The sequence below is a fragment of the Odocoileus virginianus genome, chromosome 1 (assembly GCF_023699985.2).
Source record: "Odocoileus virginianus isolate 20LAN1187 ecotype Illinois chromosome 1, Ovbor_1.2, whole genome shotgun sequence".
Classification (NCBI taxonomy): Eukaryota; Metazoa; Chordata; class Mammalia; order Artiodactyla; family Cervidae; genus Odocoileus; species Odocoileus virginianus.
Genome location: NC_069674.1, coordinates 70,361,175 through 70,385,649, shown reverse-complemented (window position 1 = coordinate 70,385,649; position 24,475 = coordinate 70,361,175). Strand labels below are relative to the sequence as shown.

The 24,475-nt window shown below is 37.5% G+C and overlaps 1 protein-coding gene across 3 annotated transcripts in view; it reads right to left on the bottom strand.

Annotated features, from left to right (window-relative positions):
* RELN (reelin) overlaps positions 1–24,475 on the bottom strand; it is a 534,275-nt gene that overhangs the window by 173,975 nt on the left and 335,825 nt on the right. For all 3 annotated transcript variants that reach the window (XM_070469617.1, XM_070469611.1, XM_070469614.1), the window contains exons 13-17: positions 14,267–14,379; positions 12,701–12,909; positions 11,819–11,947; positions 10,762–10,871; positions 7,773–7,839 (exon numbers count right to left, since the gene is read on the bottom strand). In XM_070469617.1, the coding sequence (XP_070325718.1) occupies positions 7,773–7,839; positions 10,762–10,871; positions 11,819–11,947; positions 12,701–12,909; positions 14,267–14,379 (628 nt within the window). The remainder of the gene's footprint in view (positions 1–7,772; positions 7,840–10,761; positions 10,872–11,818; positions 11,948–12,700; positions 12,910–14,266; positions 14,380–24,475) is intronic.

Sequence of the window (24,475 nt, the reverse complement as noted above, 5' to 3'; positions counted from 1 at the left end):
AATATGGTTTACCATGGCCACAAATTGGAATTAATGTTCCCCAGTAAGATTATCTATTGCCAGAGTGCTTTTCAGGGCAAATGCATATCTGTATATTAAATGTATCTTCTTCAGTCTAGTAATTGGGGGAAACTGGTGATCATTTAGAGAAGACTCACTTTGGAGTCACTTCCTGTCTTGAAAGTGTACTTTAATCAAAAGTTACATAATTGGGATAGAATGCTGATAAGGAGTTCACTCAAATATATAATACCTTTGTAGCCTCTGTTTTGCAGCAGAATAGTAGGCTGGCACACACTGGGGATTTCAGGAATGTCCAGATGCTCTTCTGACTCCAAATATGTTCCTTCTTGGTTCATCTATGCACCCTTAAATGTGGCATTACAGTCACCTTGAATGTCAGGGGAAGAGGCCTGCCCCACTCTTAAGACACACAGATGACACCTGTGTAGGAAGGTTTCTAATACTCTCTGTACTCATTAGCATTTCTAACAGAAATAAGCTTATCAGGATAATAAGTTGTCAGTTTAGAAAACCAGGCCTTTTTGCCCCAGTTGCTTAATAATAAAATAGTAAATATATTTCCCAAGGGAAATGCTCAGTTTTTCAGTTGAAAATTGCTCTTTTTGTAAGTAATCCTCTGTCCAGTATTACTTCTGATAGTTACCACCTCGTGGTCTTTAGCTACTTCTGATCACATGTTACATAGGGTTAACACTAACCATTTGTCATTAAAAATATATTGACTTGATTGTTAAAAAAAAAAGAAAAGAAAACCAGGCCTGGGGATTGTACACAGCCAAGAAAGTGTTAGAAAGCAGGAGAGGTGGAATCCTGGTAGCAAATAACAGTAGTGACTAAGGGAGCAAAGTGGGGAGAAGAAGAGGTGCAGAGGCCCAAATTCAAGGATCTGTTTAAAGGAAATAAATGGTACTGAATGTGAATTATTTTTCTGTGGAGTTCTGCCTGAAATTGAAAGGCATACATTGCTGGAAAAGGAGGCAGTGGCCAAACATTTATCCCAGTCACAAATGAAGAAAGCCAATGAATGTTACAAGGAACATTGCCAGCAACAGGGATAAAACTAAAGTTCCAACTGGTGAAAAAGTTTTGCAAGACTTCAGCAGGAAGAAAAGGCTACAATTATTCAGGATAATGTATAGTGTCTAAAAAAAAGATGCCAAAAGGCATCTGTCATTCAGATTTCTGTTTGCATCCATCATGGGTGACACAGATGGCTGCCTTAACAAAGTTATTTAATGCTAACAGAGATACTGTACACAAAATAATGAGGTACAAAGTGTAACCATTGTAATTATAGATAGGTATTTCAGAAATAGCACTTTCTATTTTCATTAATAAAAGCAGCTGTCATTTCAGATAATTTGCTTTCAAAATTTTTCAGGACAACTTTAGAAATTAAAAAAATGTCAGCTTCTCTGTGTTAATTTTATTTGAAATGCACTGATGGAGATGATGATCTGTCTACAGATAATGAGTAAAGATAAACTGGAGGAAAATACCAGCTGATGTTTCATAGTTCTAATGAGTCAGTGTTTCTGGGCAGGAGCTGGTAGTTTTATTTAAAAAGGCAGAGATGCTTATTCTGTTTTGAGATAAAATGGGAAGTTTTCAATTCTTTACATATATTTCCATTACAAACATTTCCATTATGCAGAATGGTGTCTCTGTTAATTAAATTCATTGAAATACAGTTTAAAAAGTTAACCTGAGACTCAGTGTGACAGAGTAAGAGGATGTAGAACTTACCCCTACCCTACAAACACATTAAAAATACATCTATATGTGAAACAATTCTCATGTAAAACTAAGTGGAAACTGGCAGAACTCCCACACAACCAAGGCTGTCAGAAAGGCAGTCACGTAATCAGGTAGGATGGGGAAAAAAGGCATCAGCTGGGTACTGTACCTCTGGGAGGGGTCTAAGAGGAAAGGAAGGACTGCACGGGTGGAATCTCACCCTGGGGAGAGAGCCACAGACTAGGTATACTGGCACTGGGGTCCTACATGCAGGAGCACCCAGTGCCCTTGGGTGCTGGGAGGATGACTGGGACAGACAGAAGGGCTGCAGAGGCCTCAACTCCACTCGCCAGGAGTAGGAGGGCGCTGGCTTGCCAACAGACAGGGCAGAGAGAGCCTGGACTAGTGGCTGCCACCTCACTGTGCTCCCCAGTCCAAGTTGGGTGAATACTGGCCCTGTTCACTCTGCAACACAGCTTGGCACAGCATCTAGAGCGGACAGGTCCTAGGGGAAAACTTGATATAGGGACAAAGGGGATGCAGGGACATAGCCCTGCGGGCTGGGATGTGGTCTGGGTGGGGCAGCCGACTTGTTCCGGTAGCACCAGGAAGCAGCACAGACCTCTGATGGCAGAGCAGCTACTGGAGCCCCTGCGACTGGCTCCCGGCCGAAATGCTGCAGCCCGCTCAGTTCACGCCACAGGTTGGAGCTAGATCTCCAGCAGACAGGTGCTGGGGGAAGACTAGATCTAGGGACAAAGACAAGGCTTGGGGGTCTAGGGTATGGTCCAGCTGGGGTGGCAGCAGTCATTGTTGGCACCTAAACGGCACCCCAGAAGCAGCCCAGACCTCTGACGGCAGTTCAGCCACTTCAATTTCTGAAACCACAAGCTCTGACCCCCTGTCCCAGCTGAGCAACTGCTCTGGCTTTGCCAACTCCATGCCACAACCTTGCACTAGATCTAGGAAATGAAGACAGGGAAAAGGATGCAAACTTGGGCTGTGTCTGAGTAGAGCTGCAGATACCAACAGAGGCAGCACGTCAGACTTCTGTAAGCACAAGAGCCTTATTTTACTTCAGCACTCTGCTTTGGACCAAAGGCCTCAGTGTCAGGAGAAAGAATAACATACTTAAAGGGAACAGAGCCAGCTGGAGCCCAACCTTCAGCTCTTCCCCTCCAGCAACTGGAAAGCAGACCCAAGTGCTGACAGAACTCCCGCAGTTACGGAGCAAAGAGGAGCTCCACCTCACACCCTGCACAGGCTGTAGCTCTTCCGACACCAACCACACCCCCTATCGAGGTGACAGAGGCCAGCACACCCTGAGGAAAGATGTGGCTGGCGTACAAATCAAATTCAGTCTCATGCTAAAGACACTGATGCACTCATAAAAACACCCTTTCAGGGCCACTGTAGATAACTATTTCACCTAAATTCATAAAGACAGTGAAAGTTAAGTAAAATGAAATGCAGAGTAACTACTCCCAATTGAAAGAGCAAGAGAAAACCCCTGAAAAAATAAACTATGAAACAGAGTCTATAAGACACTGAGACAGAGTTGGTAATAAAAATGCCAGCTAAATTAAGGAAGACTAGCAATATAAACGCAGATCATTTTAACATGTAAGTAGAAACTGCAGAGATGACCTAATCAAAAATAGATAATTCAGTTTCTGAGATAAAAAAACCTTCTAGAAGCAATGAATAATTAATCAAGTAAATGATACAGAAGAATGTATAAATAGAATAATGGAAATTACCCAATCAGAACAGCAAACAGAAAAACAAATGAAAAAATGAAAGCAACATGTGAGATCTATGGGATAACACAAAACATTCCTACATATGCATGATAGGGGTTCCAGAAGGAGAAGAGGGAAAGAAGAGGATCAAAAACATTTTTGAAGAAATTCTGGCTGAAAACTGTCCAAACCCAAAGAAGGAGACAGGAAGGAAAATTATCCAGGTGCTGGAAGCACAGAGGGTCCTAAATAAGATGAATACAAACAGAACCACACTAAGACATACAGTAAAACAAGGCAAAATTTGAAGATAAAGAATTCTAAAGGCAGCAAGAGAAAAACAGAGTCATCATGAGGGAAAACCCATAAGGCTATCAGCTGATTTCTCTACAGAAACTTTTCATGTCAGAAGGGAGTGGGATGATATATTTGAAGTCCTGAAAGGGAAAAATCTGTCACCTAGAACACTCTACCTGGCAAGATTATAATTTTGAACAGAAGAAGAGATAAAGAATTTCTCAGAGAAGCAAAAATTAAAATAATTCAGCAAAACTAAACCTATCCTAAAATAAATGTTGAAGGGTCTTCTCTAAATGGAAAAGAAGCAAGAATCAATAAGAAAGGAAATATATAGTGAGGACTGAAGATCACTTAAATAAGATAGGAAATAGATGAAAAAAACAACAAAAAATTATAATAGCAATCATAACTACAATAAACAGTTAAGGGATAAGCATGAAGATGTTAAAAAAATGGCATAACAAACAATATATAGGGGAGGGGAGTAAAAATGTAGATCTTTTACCATGTATTTGAACTTAAATGCCTATCAGTTTTATCAGTTTAAGCAAGTAGATATAGCTATGGGTCAACATATATGAACCCCATGCTGTGGTTTAATCGCTAAGTCATGTCTGACTCTTGTGACCCCATGGGCTGTAGCCAGCCATGCTCCTCTGTCCATAGGATTTTCCAAGCAAGAACACTGGAGTGGGTTGCCATTTCCTTCTCCAGGGGATCTTCCTGACCCAGGAATCAAACACAGGTCTCCTGCACTGCAGGCATATTCTTTACTGACTGAGCCACCAAGGAAACCCATGGTAACCACAAATGAAAAAATTTACAAAAAAATGCACAAAATTCAAAAAGAAAGAAACTGAAGTAAACTATAAAAGAAAACGATCAAGCTACTAAGGGCAAAACAAAAAGAAATGAAAAAAGAAGAACTACAAAAACAACTGGAAAACAAGAAATAAAATGACAATAAGTACATGCTTAATAATTTTGGAGAGGATGTGGAGATAAGGGAAACTTGTACACTTTTGGTATACAAAAATACCAAAGTGGAAAAAAAGTGAAAAAAAGAACTTTCCACTTTTTTTGGTGGAAATGCAAATTGATACAACTACTTGGAAAAGAGTATGGAAGTTCCTTAAAAAACTAAAAATAGAATTCCCATATGATTCAGCAACTCCACTCCTGAGTATATATCCAGAAAAAACAAAAACTCTAATTTGAAAAAATATGTGCACCCCAATGTTCTCAGCAGTACTTTTATAACAACCAAGATATGGAAGCAACTCAAGTGCCCATTAACAGATGATTTACTTAAGAAGACATGATATATATATAGTCACATCTGAGTAATGGAAGGTTATTTAGCCATAAGGAAGAATGAAATATTGTCATTTGTGGCAACGTGGCTGGACTTAGAGAATATTATGCTTTTTGACGTAAGTCAGAAAGAGAAAACAAATACTATATGTTATCACTTGTACGTGGAATATGAAAAATAATGCAAATTAATATATGTAGTAAAACAGAAATGGATTCACAGACATAGAAAATAAACTTGTGGTTACTGAAGCGGAGAGGGAAAAGAGAAGGGACAAACCAGGGGTTTTATAGATTAATCACCTAGATTAATAGATATAAACTACTATATATAAAATAGATAAGTAACAAAAATTTACTGTACAGCACAGGAAACTATAATCATTATTTTGTAATAACCTATAATGCAATATATTAAGTTGGTGCAACAGTAATTGTGGTTTTGCACTGTTGAACTTTGCTGATTGATATTGGAATACACTCTTAAATAAATGTGGTTATACATAATTTTAATGTGTATTTCTTGCTATATGTTTTTTGCTAATGACTTATTACTTGCTTTATATTTTTTGATTATTTTAGACTATGAAAATGATGTTATACAAAAAGCAAATTTGAGTGATTTTCTTATTCGAGTTCAAAATGGGTTGTAAAGCAGCAGAGACAACTTGCAACATCAACAATGCATTGGGCCCAGGAACTGTTAATGAAAGTACAGTGCAGTGGTGGTTCAAGATGTTTTGCAAAGGAGATGAGATGAAAAGAGTAGTGGCCGGCCGTCAGACGTTAACGACCAGCTGAGAGCATCACTGAAGCTGATCCTCTTAAAACTACACAAGAAGTTGCCCAAGGACTCAATGTCGGCTAGTCTACGGTCATTCTACATCTGAGGCAAATTGAAAAGATGAAAAGCTCAATAAGTGGGTAATTCGTAAGCTAACTGAAAATCAAAATATTGTTGTTTTGAAGTGTTGTCTTCTCTTGTTCCATACAACAATGGACCATTTCTCGATAGGATCATGGTGTACAATGAAAAATGGATTTCATACAACAATAAGTGACAACCAGTTCAGAGTTGAGAAGAAGCTTCCAAGTGCTTCCCAAAGCCAAACTTGCTCCAAAAAAAAGGTCATGGTCACTGTTTGGTGGTCTGCTGCCAGTCTGATCAACTATAGCTTTCTGAATCCCAGCAAAACCATTACATCTGAGAATTATGCTCAGAAAACTGATGCGATGCACCAAAACCTGCAATGCCTGCAGCTGTCATTGGTCAACAGAAAGGGCCTAATTCTTTTCCAAGACAATGCCTGACTGTACATAGAACAACAAACACTTCAAAAGTTGAATGAATTGGGCTAGGAAGTTTTGCCTCATCTGGCATATTCACCTGACCTCTCGCCAACTGATTACTACTTCAAACATCTTGACAACTTTTTGCAAGGAAAATGCTTCCACAACCAGCAGGAGGCAGAAAAAACTCTCCAAGACTTTGTAGAATCCTAAAGCATAGATCTTTATGCTAAAGGAATAAACAAATTTATTTCTCAATGGCAAAAATGTTTTGACTGTAATTGTTTCTGTTTTGATTAATAAAGTTGTATTTGAGCCTAGTTTAATGATTTAAAATTCACTGTCTAAAATTGCAATTATGTTTGCACCAATCTAATCTGCAAAAGTAATGAATCATTATGCTATACACCTGACACTAACACAATATTGTAAAGCAAGTATACTTCAAATTAAAAAAAAAGCTAACTTGACACTCTAATCTCAGTGGTGACCAGTATTTTGCCTTATAAAGATAATTTACAAATGATCAGGTTCAAAACCCTTTTATGATTTCCATTAAGCAATTAATTAGTGACTTTTTAATTTGGAGGACAAGAAGAGACAGATTAGATGATCCATTGTTGAAAATGTAACTGTATAACAAAGACTGTAGTTTCAGGGATTCTCAGGATATTTAATTATAAATATTATAGAGGAATGATATAATAAATATGACTATTATTTTGCTATGAATATAACAGAATGGTCTGGTGGGGTAAGGTATTACACTGTTTACGTATAATTTCATACTTCATATTCAATATCATTATTATGTGAAATTCTTTATATATCATTTTGAAGACCTAAAAGATTCTCAAAAGCAAGGAAGATTTGAAATAACACTTAAAGATGATGGATTTTCTTATCAAATATGTTAATTTGGCCTGCTCCAGTTTCCTTTCACATCAGATTTATGGATCATTGTTGCTTTTTATAATTCATTTACAAAGCATGCCAGGAATTCAAATATAATTCATGAACACTAGAACAAATTTATGGAGAAATATCATATTAAAGAAACTAAAGACATACAAGGCAGCCATCAAGATATGAAGAATTCAAATTTGTTCACAAATTTACGTGAAGTATGCTACATTTGTTCACAATTTAGCCTAATAGAAAAATTGTTTATTAGGCAACTTCCACTTACGAAATACACTCAATAATCTATTATGCTGAAATTCCATTTGAAGCATGCTACTTTTGGTCTTGAAAAACCTCAAAAGCCTAAAAAGGAAACTAAAACAAATTAATATCACCTGTGGTTTCAGTATATAAAGCACATATCAAAAAAGAGAAGTATAAATATTACTTTAAAATGCTTACTTGCAACCATGTCGAGTGCACTGTCCTCTGCCAGAACAGAATTTGAGACATGATGGACCAATATAAACTGCAGGGCAAAAAAGAGCATGTGAAAGATGGCAAAATCACAGGAAAGGGCCAAGACCACCACCAGCATGTGAAACAATTTTGGGAAGCAATAGCCATGAAATCTTTTTCTTGTATGTATGTTGTGCACAGGAATCCAGTTGACATACAGAGTGCTGTGTGACAAGGTAGGTGTTTAGCTACAAATCTGCCAGAATGGTTTCAACTTAAATAATCCTTTCAAAATTTTAATCTGTCATAGCAAAGAAAGTAAGAACACAATAATTTGGGTTCTTAATGCAGTCTCTTCATCTAAAATGGTTTCAGGCAGAATATTAGTGCTTCTGTCTTGAACTTTCTACCAAGTTTATATTCTTTGGGTGGAAATTTAGAATTTACAAAGGATCAATCTGATATATCACAAAGTGGATAGATTACAATTTAATTAAAAAACTATCATTTCATTTTCATCTGAGGAGAATCTATATCACTGCAGATGACTGTTACATGTACTTCTAAATATTAATCTATCCTTCCTCAAGTGGAGACTTAAAATCTGTGGTTGAGCATAAAGTCTTCTCTATACTTGTAGAGCTTTTGTAAAATGGTGGGTTTGACTGATAATGATATTACAAACCTAAATTCTAACTGTGGGAATGCTGAGAAAAGGGGCCCTGATTGTTGAATGGTAGGTTCTGAGATACTCAGACTCAAATACATTTAAAGATATTAAGCCTTTTGATAATCAGTACAATCAGTATCACATCAAATAGTATAAAACTGGAACAAAACCACTGTGGAATCAGAGATCCAATGGTTATTGAGCTCTCATGTATTCTATTTCAGGCATAAGCAAAGTTATTATTCATTATCATTTTCTTCTCTTAAGAGTTTTGTTGTCATCTTTTTCTGCTAATTATGAAATCATCAGGACGAATAAATTTAAAGGCTCTGTTTTTCTAAGAGTGTGGAAAAGATAAATGCATTTTCGTCACTATTTTCACTAATGTAATCAAGCTAAACAAATTAAAAAGTGGTGACAAACATACTTTGCTCTAGGATCTTTCATTTTACTAAGAATTTTCAATATTGATCTGTTTTTTTCCTATTTGTTTTCTTTGATGTAATTCTGAAATTCCATACTGAAATGGGAGAGAATTTGGGGGGTATTCTTTGGCAAGTAGACACAAATTTCCCTTGAGAAGATGTGTGTGTATTCCTCTTGCCTTCTGAAGAAACCAGAAACCAGGTTCTGCTTCTGCAAAAGCCTCACATATAAAATAATATCAGAATTTAAGAGATTCTGTGGCTAGTTCTGCATTTGACAGACACTGCTAAACATGCCTATTCCATGTATTTTTATCTTTTCTCATTCTACTCAAAGCATGATTTTGGGAATTCACGATCTGAAGCAAATACTTCTTGATTTAAACTCATACTGCGTCTTAAGGAAATTTAAATAATCTTTTCATAGGCTTATATGTTCTTCATTTTGCACTTTACTTTTTTGATAATCTAAAGTAATCTAAGCTCATTCTAGAACCACTGAAAAGTATGACAGCAGGAAAATGTCATCTATAGCCCACAATCCAGAGGCAGATACTCATTCCCTAGAGCTAATCAACAGGTAATTCAAGTTCTATGGAAAACAGCCTACCAGGGGAGAAAGTCCATTTTAACAAATGTATCTTCAGACGTTTTTGCAAATACAGTGTGTTTGTTTCTATATGTTTGTACCCGTGTGGCTCATATGGTCTTTGAAATCTGGGTCTTTTATTGGTCTTCTTTTAATACAGATTGTTTAAAAAATTTACTGAGATGATTAGACTGCATTACTGACTCAGTGGACATAAGTCTAAGCAAGCTCCAGGAGACAGTGAAGGGCAGGGAAACCTGGTGTTCTATAATTCACGAGGTTACAAAGAGTTGGACACAACTCAGTGACTCAACAACAACAAACTGCAAATTATTTTGCCTGAAGTCATCCCTGAGTTTCAAGAATTGAAACTTCTTGAATTAATTGTGCATTAATTTTTAAATTATTCAGAAAAACAAAAATGCTAAGAGACAGAAATTTAGCATTTCACAATAGTGAAGGGTTTTCCCACTTTATAAAGTTAACATAAGTCAGTGGCTATCCTAAACTAACTTAAGTATTGATATTTTGTCATTTCTTCCCTCCCTTTTACTTCTTGTAGTATAAGCCATTCATTCAAATTTATATACTCTTTAAAAACAGGAAATCTCTGAATCTGCCTGAAGTAAGAATTGTCAAGTGAGTTGGCTACTAATAAGAAAATATAGGAAATTTACAGTCATGGACTCCAACAGATTAAATATGTTCTCTCATGAGTACTCAACATGAGTGATACTGGCTTTAATGTCATGCAACAATTTGTCAACAATTCATTTAAAAATTAAAGAGAACAGGGTATTTTATGTATCTCCAAATTTTCCCTTTATGCTATTTTCTGAAAAGGAGGTAAAAGTTTCACACAGAAGTTTCATTTTAGAGATGATGTTTCCTGATTTGTGGTGTCTGCATCTAAAAAAGAATCATTCCAGATGTCACAGTAGTTATTAAGAGAAGGAGTTATTTTAATACATGCAGTATGGTATTTATATTAATTTTGTATAAAACATTCAAGAGAAATGTTAGGATATCCCCTGTCATCAACTGCGAATCTGAGTTTCAGAGCTTTATGCATTTTAAAAGAATGTATGTTGAAGCATACTAGCATCTAATATTGCTGACTCCACTGTCTTTATGTTTCTGATTGTGCATCCCTGGGCTTCTAATGGAATGCAAAGGAGAAAGGGAAGAAAGGGCGTTTAATGAATTGCAAGACCATGACTTAGAAATGTGATTAAGTCTGTGCAGACGAACAAAAGCACCGGAAGAGCCTACTTCAATGGCATGTGATTATGACAGGCAAAAACTAACCATTATCAATTGCCCACATATTTCCAAGGATTGGTCCTGTTTGTCTCCAGCGAATTCGGGTGTCCCGGGTTAGTGCTGCATTAGGAAGGGGAATTGTTATTCGGTTCCACCTGCAAGAAAGTTAGCACAAAACAGCTTCATACCCAGTTCACACCTTTTGAATCTATTTTACATGCTTGTGATGTTCTAGTCTCTCTATGCTTGAGATTGCTGGTAATAAACTCTTTAAATTCACCTGTGGAGTCTGTTTATAATTTTAAAACAAATATATAACTTATAGAAACATCCATAGCAAACTAGGGTATCTTATAGCCATTGATTTTTTTCAGACTTTTTAAAAGAAAATTTTATATCAATATTCAGACCTTAGATATTATTCTGTGATAATCTGTGATGAGCTAGGGTGCTGATTAGCACTGATTACATCTTATTTTTTGCTATTCTCTAGTTCTATGCGTATTTAAACACAGGGTAGGAAGGAAAATAATTTTTAACTTAATCTTGTATTCTTGGAAACATTTTTACTATTTATCTAGTGATTATTCTGTAAAGAGACAAGTATTTTATATAGTCATCTTTAATCCTCCTAATGGTCCTTAAAGGGGTATATCTTTGTCTTCAATTTACATGGAAAGAGGTGGAAAGTTTGAGAGAGTAAATATCATTATACAAGTAGATGGCAGAACCAGGATTTGAGGCCAGATTCAATTCCAAAGCTTAACTTCCTTCCAGTCTATGCTGCATCTTTTCATTGGTAACTATTTTGGCAGTAAGTCTTTTTGGCAATAACCAGAGGTCACTATATAGAGTTTAAATTTATGCAATCCAAAATATAAAAGCTTAATACCTAAAGAATGAATGACTCTCTACAAATTGTGATCATGCATCAGATTTACAAAAGTTACTTTAAAAAAAAATGAGATCACTCCTAAATCAGATGAGAAGGAGAAGGCAGCTTTCTTACCTAGTATGCCAAAAACACTAATCTCAGGCTTACTTACTGATTTTGAGTCTGCAACATGGATTCAAATCTCTTGCTATGTTAGAGTTCACTCACCCACTATAGTTTTCAGAGGAGTAAATAGTGCTGTGAGGGAGGTGGGGTCCGGCACAGATCTCAGGCAAACATTCAGTGTGGAGTAGCGACCAGGAACGCCCATGGTTGGTAGAAAACTCTAAGCTGATACTGATCACACCAGAATAAGAATAACAAAACGGGGCAAAGATAACAGATGAAATTAAATGACTCATTTCTGGAGAAGTATATTAAACATCTGTAGAACTAGTGTAAAAAAATTTAAGATGCTGTTTCCGAAGTGACTGTTTTCCCCTCCACTGAAATCTGGCCAGCCTTCAAAGTGCAGCAGTTAAATTACTGCTAATAGAAATGAACGATGTTTTAAAGACAGCAAATGGTAACTTGAGATTGTGCTCCTGAATTTGATAGATGGCAAGGCAATTACCATGTCTCACACTGCTACCGCATCCTGTGAACGTGAGACTGACAAAATCCTTAGAAAGGATAAGAGCAACACTTCAGCAAATAAAACAGAATTCATAGCTCTTGAAGTGCTAGTTGATTTCTGTGTCTATTATTAGGGGGTCACTAAACTACATGGGGTCAAACTTTTTTTCAGTTATTTGTTTTTTCTTCTCTCTCAGCAAACTGTTGGAATGGGTGACTACCAGAGCTAATCCAAACACCGTTGACACCTAAGATCAACTTCTTAGAATAAAGTCATTTCTACTTAAAATCTATCTAATCATACATATTATTTAAAGAAATTTTCTTTTTACCTTGGGGGGAAGTTTGTATTTTACTAATAGATACTTTATTAAAAGTTCAGGTGACAACTTACTAAGAAGTTGCTCTGATTGGATAGCCAAGTTCACGTGTTCATTGTTAATTTGTCCACACACACAGAATGTGGCTTCCTACCTGTTCCCAGGCTGCTGTGTTCCACATCCCAGATTAATAGAAAACTGTATCATGTGAGACATTGTAGAAGGGAGAACAGGTAAGACGTGGAAAAAATCTACGGCCCAGACATTCCTGTTATGTCCTTGATGGTTCTTTTGCCTGAGACAAAATTTGGTAGCAGGAGTCTGAAGATCAGGATTGATGACTACAGAAACCAAAGATGGAACCTTCAAAACAAAGGAAACCAAAATCACTCATAATCTTCCTTGTGGGAATCAGTGTGAATTCTCTTAAGATTCAACTTACAATTACTATGTATACAACTGCCATTTATTAAGCACCAAGCAATATTCTGCTTATTTCACTTGTTATTTCACATCAAAGATGCTGTGCTTAGGGGATACTCATTTTAATCACTCAGAATTCCTCCTTTGCAGACAGCTGAAACTCCGTGTGTGACTGGTCAGACTCTCTCTACCTGAAGATAAATTGGCTTAAGGTCTTTAAAGTTATCAAAGCTTATGTATCCATTTTATCTACCTTTGCACTAGACAAAGGCAATTTGACATTAATCAATCTTCTTTTAAAGTGTATTCAAGTAATATACATTCTTTGCCAAACCAGGTATTCCAAAAATAGGACTCTAAGCAGAAACATCCATAGCCAATGAGTTAATCCATGATAACTTACATAATTGATTTGGTCTGAGGCATGCAGCTGACCAGCGCAAGTATAACCCTACCTAGTCATAGCTGGAAAAATCATCCATTAATAAAATTCCAAATGGTATAATTTGGGTGAACCTAGCATGTGGGGTATGTTGGATACTTTCTTTGTTGTTACCCATCTAGCCTTGATGTTTATCTTCTGTCTTCCTGACTTCAACTATGAGATGCTAGATGCTGGCTTTGTTTAAGCTTTTTGAAGTACTGGCTCTTTGACTCAAATTAGCAAAGAGAAAAAAGCAAAGGTGGTAACAATCTATACTTCTACTGGGTCTTCCCAGGTGGCACTAGTGGTAAAGAACCTGCCTGCCAATGCATAAGAGACGGGAGTTTGATCTCTGGGTCAGGAAGATCTCCTGGAGGAGGGCATGGCAACCCACTCCAGTATTCTTGCCTGGAGAATCCCCACGGACAGAGGAGCCTGGCGGGCTGCAGCACATAGGGTCACATGGAGTCGGACACGACTGAAGCGATTTAGCAAATACTTCTACCATGTCTTTTGCTGAGGAAATTGCAAATGCTGGATTAATACTCACTATGCCTGATAGCAAGTCTGTGAGGCTGCACAGGTAGGGTCACTGTTAAGAGTTTTCTTAGGGACAAGAATAATTGTTAGCTCACTGGGCTCCACCTTATTGCCTCTGATGGGCTGTAATTCAATCTTTCTGATAAAATCTCACCTTTTTGTTTATATCAGGAAAAAAGTGAATGCTAAAATAACGTCTATGTCACTTTTAAAGAAATGTGGCAACTTCCTGGACTACCAGAAGAGAGATTCATCCTCTGCATTTAGCAGAGTCTTCACGGTTTTGACTTGAACTGGGGTGGGGCCATCTGACACACAGATTGGCATGTGTACCTTGTATGAGGAATAGGAAAGAGTATCCAACGTAATGTGTTCTTTTCTTCCTTCAGTTTTCGCATACAGGGCAACATCATTTTCATGAGAGTCTCCAGGATCACAAATCCCGCCTGCACACAAAATTTTAAGTGTTAGTACCAATTTGCACCCAGGAGCATATCAAATATAGTGTTAAATATTAGAATAAAAAAAATAATTCTAAAACCCAGATGTCACTTAAGAATGACCCTGAACAAATTAACCAGATCCAAAGAAATAATTTATGTAGACAGTTCAGATAAGCCATGCTAAAGATCAAAAACTTGACATTTTTGAAGACTAAAGTAACTATTTACCAAACTATTTACCAAAGTAATTATTTACTATTATTTGGGTAATGAGATTACCCAAATAACAGTCTGCAACAAACTGTGACTATAGGTCCATATTTTAACCGTCATTAAATAAATGTGCTCTGCTTTTTAATAAACCGTTACTTTCTTATATTTGAGGTCTTTGTGATCAAAGTTCAGAAACTATTGATTATGATTTTAAAAAAGTGTGGTGAGTCACTGAATCAAGGATTACTGAAGTAGTGTTACTTAAATGGTTGCATGTAGTACCTTTAATATTTTAGTACATATTAGGTATTTGTATTTTAGATGCAACTCATTTTACATTTTTACTTTTGGTACCTCATTTGGTTGTTTGAAGACATATAGAGTAGTTTATTCCCTATCACACTACTTCACAGTCATATGAAACGATATAAAGTTAGACTTTGAGAGATGATTAAGATTATTCTGATGATGCAACTGAATTAATCGTGCAAGTACCTGAAACTGAAGATCATTTAACTAGTTGGTGGAAGAACGAGGAGTTGATGTTAAGTTTTAAACTTTGACCCTCTATTCCTTTCACTATCATTGGGCCAATAACCCTTATTATTGTGGCTTCTATCAACTGTCTGCTTAACCTGGATTTTAAAGGATTACTTGTCTAACCAGAAACTTCTCCCCGCCCACCATTATCCTTCATAACAACACCAAACAAAATAGCAGGAGTGGTGACACAGATTTCCTGGCAAACATTCTAGCCCTAAGGTCCAAAATTTATAATATTAATTTCTAATTTTATTATTATTATCTTTCAAGACAAATCTCTTCCAGTTCTTAAATCAACCACTATTAATCTTAATTTTTATCTACAGGAAATTTTTGTCCCTACTATTCTACAGTGACACAAAAAGCAAACTCAAAAACTCCAGAATAAGATTACCCTTTAAGAGTTAATCTAGTAAAGTCAATAAATAATGGATGAGACTCATCATCTGTATAAATAAATAAAGTGTCATTTATTGCAAATGCCTGGGTTAAATTCAACCTGGATAACTGGGATCTGATCATGGATAGAAATTACTGAAAGTGATGTTAAGTAAGAAAGTTAGAACCTGACCAGTATAAGAAAGAAGATGATAACAGAAGTAACTTGGGTGTTGGTATTTGTTAAATCTGGCACACTACATTTGTCATATGTAACTTACATGTCAGACATACATAACTTACATGTAAGACACATGTAACTTACATGTCAGGCATACGTAACTTCAGTGTATGTAAGCAAGTGTGGGGCTTCCCTGGTGGCTCCGACGGCAAAAAAATCTGCCTGCAATGCGGGAGCCCTGGATTCAATCCCTGGGTCGGGAAGATCCCCTGGAGAAGGAAATGACAACCCACTCCAGTATTCTTGCCTGGGAAATCCCAAAGACCAGTATAAAAAGTACATGATAACAGAAGAAACTCGAGTATTTGTATTTGTTAAATTTGGCATGTTACATCTGTTAGACATATGCAACTTGCCATATAACAAATATTTACTGAACTAAGTAATCTGAACTGAGAATAGAGAAGCCAGATATAGTGATAATGTAGACCTCATTCTAAAAGATGTTTATTGTTCAAGGGCAACAACCTGTAAAGAGAAGATTATGATTTTGGCATCTGATATTATGTTTTTGCATATTATTGCACACTTCAAGGTTATAGTAAGTACAGTTAACCAAGCCATTCTATAGGATAGTCTCGGCAGGTAGGGGGAAAGAGCTATATGAAAACTAAATTATCTTCTTAAAAACTGGTTGTTGAGCCAATATAAAAGACTTACCAAAAAGAACAAAAGAGGTGAAAGGTCACAGGCATTATGGGTTTAAAGCACCACATCTAGAGACACAGGAACTGAACCATCAGTTCTCTCTAATTTCATTAATTTGTTCCCTGTAAACCCTCTCTGCTCTCAAGAACAGTTCGTGAACTGCATCTGCCTTTCAGAGAGAATAGAAACCCACGTGGGAGTTTCATCCAGCCCAGAATGACAGAAGAAGAAAGTCCAAAAGGAGCCAAGACTTTAAAATGATGACAGACTTTATCTGAAAGATCCCTCTGGGGGCAATTTATCAGTTCTGTGAAGTTTCAGTGACAGCAGCTCCTTCAGAAAGATACAGATTCTTCTTCAGCTTCATTCACTTTGATGTATTGTGGAAAGGTATGACTCAAGAGGCATTTTGTACAGCAATTAAAGTACAGAAGATTTCAATAGAAACTAGATGGACAGTTAGTTTTAAAATATTTTAAATCCTGTTTTAAGTATTAATAGCTTTTTAAGACTTTTCTTTTTTTTTTTTTACATTAAGAAAGTGGTTTTGTTATTTACTGTGTGCAGGATATTGGACCTGAAGGTTCAATTGAGCCCTGACCTCAAAAAGTCTGTAATTTGGCAAGTAACTAATAACATACGTGAAAGAATGATAATTAGCAATCAAGCGTGTTGTGTTGCCATAACTGCAGCCAAAATTCAGAGAAAAGAAATACAAGTGTAGAATAAGAGAGTGGGATATATAGGAGATGCTTAGTAAGTATTTATTGAAGAAATAATAAATAAAATTAAAAAACCTCAAACGAATGATGTATATTAGATTACTTTTGTCATGATCACTGCATTCTGGCTCTAAAAACAGTGCTGGATACTAGTCCTCAATGAATTTGTGTTATATAAATGAATGTGTGAATAAAGAAAACAGACCGTGAACCAAACTTAAAAAGTTGAGCAAATTTTCCAGAAATAGTAGTCATAGCAGATTGATATGAGCCAAAGGATGAAACCAGGAAGGACACATCGGCAGTGTCTGAGAAGAAGGGAATGTGATCTGTTCTAGATTAACAATCGGCCACTGATTTTCCTAAGGCACAATACTTAGTGAGGGGTTACTTATAAACTGTCTACCATATATTAAATCTCTTCCCACATTCTTTTCTAGTGGTTCAGATGGTAAACAATCCACCTGTAATGCGGACAACCTGGGGGAAGATCCCCTGGGAAAGGGAATGGCAACCCACTGCAGCATTCTTACTGGGAGAATCCCATGGGCAGAGGAGCCTGTTGAGCTACATGGGGTTGCAAAGAGTCAGACATGACTGAGTGACTAACACTTTCACTTTCACCAAAGTTTTAACGTCTTTTTCCATAGTATCCAGTCTTATCCTACCTATCCTGCTGTCATCCTGTCCTATCCTATCCTACCCTATCCTAACCTAAACACACCTTTGCTGGATTCTACCTTCTCCTAAAGATCAGACCCCATTCCATGTGTTTACTGATGAACTTCTCGAAAGAGCAGTTCTCTGTCGGTGAGCCATCTCCATTTCTCTTAACTCTATATACTTTGGCTTCCCAGGCACCACACCATGAGGAATCACAGGTGGGCTCTTCGTCCGTCTTGGCTGCCTTTTGTCTCTGTGGCATTCCTCCACTGCTGATCACCTCCCAGTCATCCCACCCCTGAACCACTCTCTCCCGCTCCTCTTGTAGCACAGAATCATGTCCTCCTCCTGCATTTCCTTATGCTTTTTCTCAGTATACTTTGTCTCTCCTTGTCTTTCTACCTACACCTAGACGAGGGCTCTCCCTACAGAGTTTTCACGTCCTACTCTCTCCGGCCTGGGAGAGCACAGTGACTTCAGTGGCTCCAGTTATCACCTGCGTGCTGACAACTTTCAAATCTGATTTAGACCCTGAGTAGAATTTCTGTGCTTATATGGCCTTTCAGAACCCCCAACCTCAACATATCTAATAATATAAAACCCTCTACTCCACATTTTCTCATTATCATAATTATTATTATTTTTTGGAAGCTTTGGCCACAGCAATCAGAGCAGAAAAAGAAGTGAAAGGAATCCAGATAGGAAAAGAAGAAGTGAACTTCTCTCTGTTTGCAGATGACATGATCCTCTACATAGAAAACCCTAAAGACTCAACCAGAAAATTACTAGAGCTAATCAACGGATATAGTAAAGTTGCAGGATACAAAATTAACACACAGAAATCCCTTGCATTCCTATACACTAGCAATGAGAAAACAGAAAGAGAAATTAAGGAGACAATACCATTCACCACTGCAACAAAAAGAATAAAATACTTAGGAATATATCTACCTAAAGAAACAAAAGACCTATACATAGAAAACTATAAAACACTGATGAAAGAAATCAAAGAGGACACAAACGGAGAAATATGCTGTGTTCATGGATTGGAAGAATCAATATTGACAAAATGACCATACTACCCAAAGCAGTCTATAGATTCAGTGCAATCCCTATCAAGCTACCAATGATATTTTTCACAGAACTAGAACAAATAATTTCACAATTTGTATGGAAATGCAAAAAACCTCAAATAGCCAAAGCAATCTTGAGAAAGAAGAATGGAACTGGAGGAATCAACCTGCCTGACTTCAGACTACACTACAAAGCCACAGTCATCAAGACAGTATGGTACTGGCACAAAGACAGAAATATAGATCAATGGAACAGAATAGAAAGCCCAGAGATAAACCCACGAACCGATGGACATCTTATCTTTGACAAAGGAGGCAAGAATATACAATGGAAAAAAGACAACCTCTTTAACAAGTGGTCCTGGGAAAACTGGTCAACCATGTGTAAAAGAATGAAACTAGAACACCATACACAAAAATAAACTCAAAATGGATTAAAGCTCTAAATGTAAGAACAGAAACTATAAAACTCCTAGAGGAGAACATAGGTAAAACACTCTCTGACATAAATCACAGCAGGATCTTCTATGACCCACCTCCCAGAATATTGGAAATAAAAGCAAAAATAAACAAATAGGACCTAATGAAACTTAAAAGCTTTTGCACAACAAAGGAAACTATATGCAAGGTGAAAAGACAGATCTCAGATTGGGAGAAAATTATAGCAAACAAAGCAAGAGACAAAGGATTAATCTCAAAAATATACAAGCAACTCCTGCAGCTCAATTCCAGAAAAACAAATGACCCAATCAAAAAATGGGCCAAAGAACTAAACAGACATTTCTCCAAAGAAGACATACAGATGGCTAACAAACACATGAAAAGATGCTCAACATCACTCATTATCAGAGAAATGCAAATCAAAACCACAATGAGGTATCATTACACGCCAGTCAGGATGGCTGCTATCCAAAAGTCTACAAGCAACAAATGCTGGAAGAGGGTGTGGAGAAAAGGGAACCCTCTTACACTGTTGGTGGGAATGCAAACTAGTACAGCCACTATGGAGAACAGTGTGGAGATCTCTTAAAAAACTGGAAATAGAACTGCCATATGACCCAGCAATCCCACTTCTGGGCATATACACTGAGGAAACCAGATCTGAAAGAGACACGTGCACCCTGATGTTAATCGCAGCACTGTTTATAATAGCCAGGACATGGAAGCAACCTAGATGTCCACCAGCAGACGAATGGATAAGGAAGCTGTGGTACATATACACCATGGAATATTACTCAGCCATTAAAAAGAATTCATTTGAATCAGTTCTAATGAGATGGATGAAACTGGAGCCCATTATACAGAGTGAAGTAAGCCAGAAAGATTATGACCAATACAGTATACTAACACATATATATGAAATTTAGAAAGATGGTAACGATAACCCTATATGCAAAACAGAAAAAGAGACACAGATGTACAGAACAGAATTTTGGACTCTGTGGGAGAAGGCGAGGGTGGGATGTTCTGAGAGAACAGCATCAAAACATATATATTATCAAGGGTGAAACAGATCACCAGCCCAGGTTGGATGCATGAGACAAGTGCTCGGGGCTGGTGCACTGGGAAGACTCAGAGGGATCGGGTGGAGAGGGAGGTGGGAGGGGAGATCAGGATGGGGAATACATGTAAATCCATGGCTGATTCATGTCAATGTATGGCAAAAACCACTACAATATTGTAAAGTAATTAGCCTCCAACTAATAAAAAAATGGGAAAAATAAAAACAACAACAACAACAACAACAAAGAAAACAGCAATTTTGGGAAATGGCCATTCTTCCAGTCATCCTACAGAGAAATCTGTGTCCACTCCAATACTGCTCTCACCATCCCCAGTCAGCTGAGCATGAACTTCAGTTGGCTCTTCTCCAGTTATTCTATCTCTGTTCCTCCTTCACATTATTGCCACCATCATGTAATTTCTTTCATGCTCGGATCAGTACAATAGCCTTCAAAATTTAGGGCTGCAAGCTAAAATACTTTGTATGACCAATCCCTACACAAAAAGCTACTTGTTGTTTATCTGAAATTCAAATTTAAATAAGTCTCTCAGTCTCAGTCTCAGTTCAGTCACTCAATTGTGTCCGACTCTTTGTGACTCCATGAACCGCAGCACGCCAGGCCTCCCTGTCCATCACCAACTCCCAAAGTCCACCCAAACCCATGTCCATTGAGTCGGTGATGCCATCCAACCATCTCATCCTCTGTCATCCCCTTCTCCTCCTGCCCTCAATCTTCCCAGCATCATGGTCTTTTCAAATGAGTCAGCTCTTCGCATCAGGTGGCCAGAGTATTGGAGTTTCAGCTTCAGCATCAGTCCTTCCAATGAACACCCAGGACTGATCTCCTTTAGGATGGACTGCTTGGATCTCCTTGCAGTCCAAGGGACTCTCAAGAGTCTTCTCCAACACCACAGTTCAAAAGCATCAATTCTTCCACACTCAGCTTTCCTTATAGTCCAACTCTCACATCCATATATGACCACTGGAAAAACCATAGCCTTGACTAGACGGATATTTGCTGACAAAGTAATGTCTCTGCTTTTTAATATGCTGTCTAGGTTGGTCATAACTTTTCTTCCAAGGAGCAGGCGTCTTTTAATTTCATGGTTGCAATCACCATCTGCAGTGTTTTGGAGCCCAGAAAAATAAAGTCAGCCACTGTTTCCACTGTTTTCCCATCTATTTGCCATGAAGTGATGGGACCAGATGCTGTGATCTTAGTTTTCTGAATGTTGAGCTTTAAGCCAACTTTTTCACTCTTCTTCTTCACTTTCATCAAGAGGCTTTTTAGTTCCTCTACTTTCTGCCATAAGGGTGGTGTCATCTGCATATCTCAGGTTATTGATATTTCTCTTGGCAATCTTGATTCCAGCTTGTGCTTCATCCAGCCCAGCGTTTCTCATTATGTACTCTGCATGTAAGTTAAATAAGCAGGGTGACAATATACAGCCTTGTTGTACTCCTTTTCCTATTTGGAACCAGCCTGTTGTTCCATGTCCAGTTCTAACTGCTGCTTCCTGACCTGCATACAGCTTTCTCAAGAGAGAGGTCAGGTGGTCTGGTATTCCCATCTCTTTCAGAATTTTCCACAGTTATTGTGATCCACACAGTCAAAGGCTTTGGCATAGTAGGTAAAGCAGAAATAGATGGCTTTTCTGGAACTCTCTTGCTTTTTTGATGATCCAGTGGACGTTGGCAATTTGATCTCTGGTTCCTCTGCCTTTTCTAAAACCAGCTGGAACATCTGGAAGTTCATGGTTCACGTATTGCTGAAGCCTGGCTTGGAGAATTTTGAGCATTACTTCACTAGAGTGTGAGATGTGTGCAATTGTGCAGTAGTTGGAGCATTCTTTGGCATTGCCTTTCTTTGGGATTGGAATGAAAACTGACCTTTTCCAGTCCTGTGGCCACTGCTGAGTTTTCCAAATTTGCTGGCATATTGAGTGCAGCACTTTCACAGCATCATCTTTCAGGATTTTATATAGCTCAACTGGAATTCGATCACCTCCACTAGCTTTGTTCATAATGACCCCCCAATAAATCTGGCAACCCTATCCTACTTGGTATTCTATTTTCTAATTTCTGATTGTTTCAGTCTTTCCTTCACACTATGCCAGAATTACATTTTTAATACAAAGATGAGAATATTTTATAGAACTGACAGAAATTACCTGACATCTCCATGTTGCCTAGAGTAAGAGAATCCAAATTCTTCAGTATGATATTAAACTCAGTCGCCTTTTGGCTTCAGTTCAGCATTCTAGTTCCAGTTTATGTCTTTCCATTCAACTATCCTGGGAAAATCAACCAGCTCTAAATGCGTCATGTACCTTTATATTTGTGCTTTTGCTCAAAATGCTGGCTTAGCTTAAATCTTCAAGGCCTAGTTCAAATACCATCTATTTCACAAAGCTGTACCCTAATCCCATCTCCATGGCAATATTCAGATCTTCCTTTGCACTTCTGTAAAAAGTCCATTGGATTGCAAGGAGATCCAAGCAGTCCATCCTAAAGGAGATCAGTCCTGGGTGTTCATTGGAAGGACTGATGCTGAAGCTGAAACTCCAGTACTTTGGTCACCTCTTGCGAAGAGTTGACTCATTGGAAAAGACCCTGATGCTGGGAGGGATTGGGGGCACGAGGGGGAGGGGATGACAGAGGATGAGATGGCTGGATGGCATCACCGACTCGATGGGCAGGAGAGGAGTTTGATTCAACTCCGGGAGTTGGTGATGGACAGGGAGGCCTGGCGTGCTGCAATTCACGGGGTCACAAAGAGTCGGACACGACTGAGCGACTGAACTGAACTGAACATTTTCATTCCATTACAGCCCAATTGCAATCTCTTTCAAAGTTAGATGTTACTTGTGGGCAAAGACTGAAAGTAATTTTTTTACACATAAAAGCAAAAATACATTGAGTCTTAATTATTTATTAGACACCATTTTAGGACTCTGCAACTCCCAGATCAGCACCTCTGTGATTTAGGTGGCATTATTTTCTCTAGCTGTAGTCTCCATGTATACTAGCTCAGTGTTCTATATTCAATAGGAATTCATTAAATTTTTTAATTGAATGGAGAGCTTTTATTGGGGATAATGTACTTTGGGCCCATTTAAGTGAATGTTTCCTCAGAGTCAATGTAATTTTAATCAATTCATTAATAATCTGCTTTGTCCTAGAAAGAATTAAAGATAACTTGACCTATTATATACAGATGACAATCTCTTATACAAAGGCAGTGGACTGTGTTGATTTACCATAATTTACTATGAAAAAATGAAGAATTCATAAATATTATATAAAAAATGAAAATATGAAAAAAGGAAAATATTTAAATTAGACTGGTATATTAAATGTTTATTATAATTTGCTGGATGGGGAGTGGTTCTTAAGGTTTCCCAGGAATCAGTCTTAATAAACTGAGAGCTAGTTTGAATTCTAATTATTTAAAGGAAATTAATTTATTACATTCCTAAAATTTCTTTCTTAAAAAGAAAAAAGTAAAATTTATTCTCTTTAAAAATTTCAAAAAATTAAAAAACTGATGTCTGGGTCTTTATACAACTCATTTCAGAATCAAGGTGAGGATATCTTTATGGCAGGAAGATTACATTATTATGGTTTGTATCCACAATATCTTTGTAATCAAATGGATCATTATTGGAAATGAGGTAACATCACACAGGCAATGTATTTGACAACATGATACAATTGGAAGTTTGCTTTGCCACTCTGAGCTGTAGGAAGTGAGGAATGTGAGAGAAATAATAGCCAGTGCAGAAGCCTAGACTTGGGAGGCTTGTTTGTCCTGATGAATTATCATCTTTGCTAGTAAGGTCAAAGGTAGACGATGTTTATTTCCTGTTTCACTTCCAGGTGTGGCCTGTGCTTTTCCAGTCATTCAACAAAGAAGGCATGTGACACCTACTCACATTTTTGGAATGACATCCAGTGAAAGAGTATGTAGCTGTGGCTCTTGCTGACAAAAATGATAAATTTGAGAGGACACACATTTCAACCCCTAATTCCTCCTTGGGTATTTTTCTAAATTTTTAACTATTTATTTGCTCTGCAATCATCTGAAGAAAAATAACACTTTATAAGTACTTTT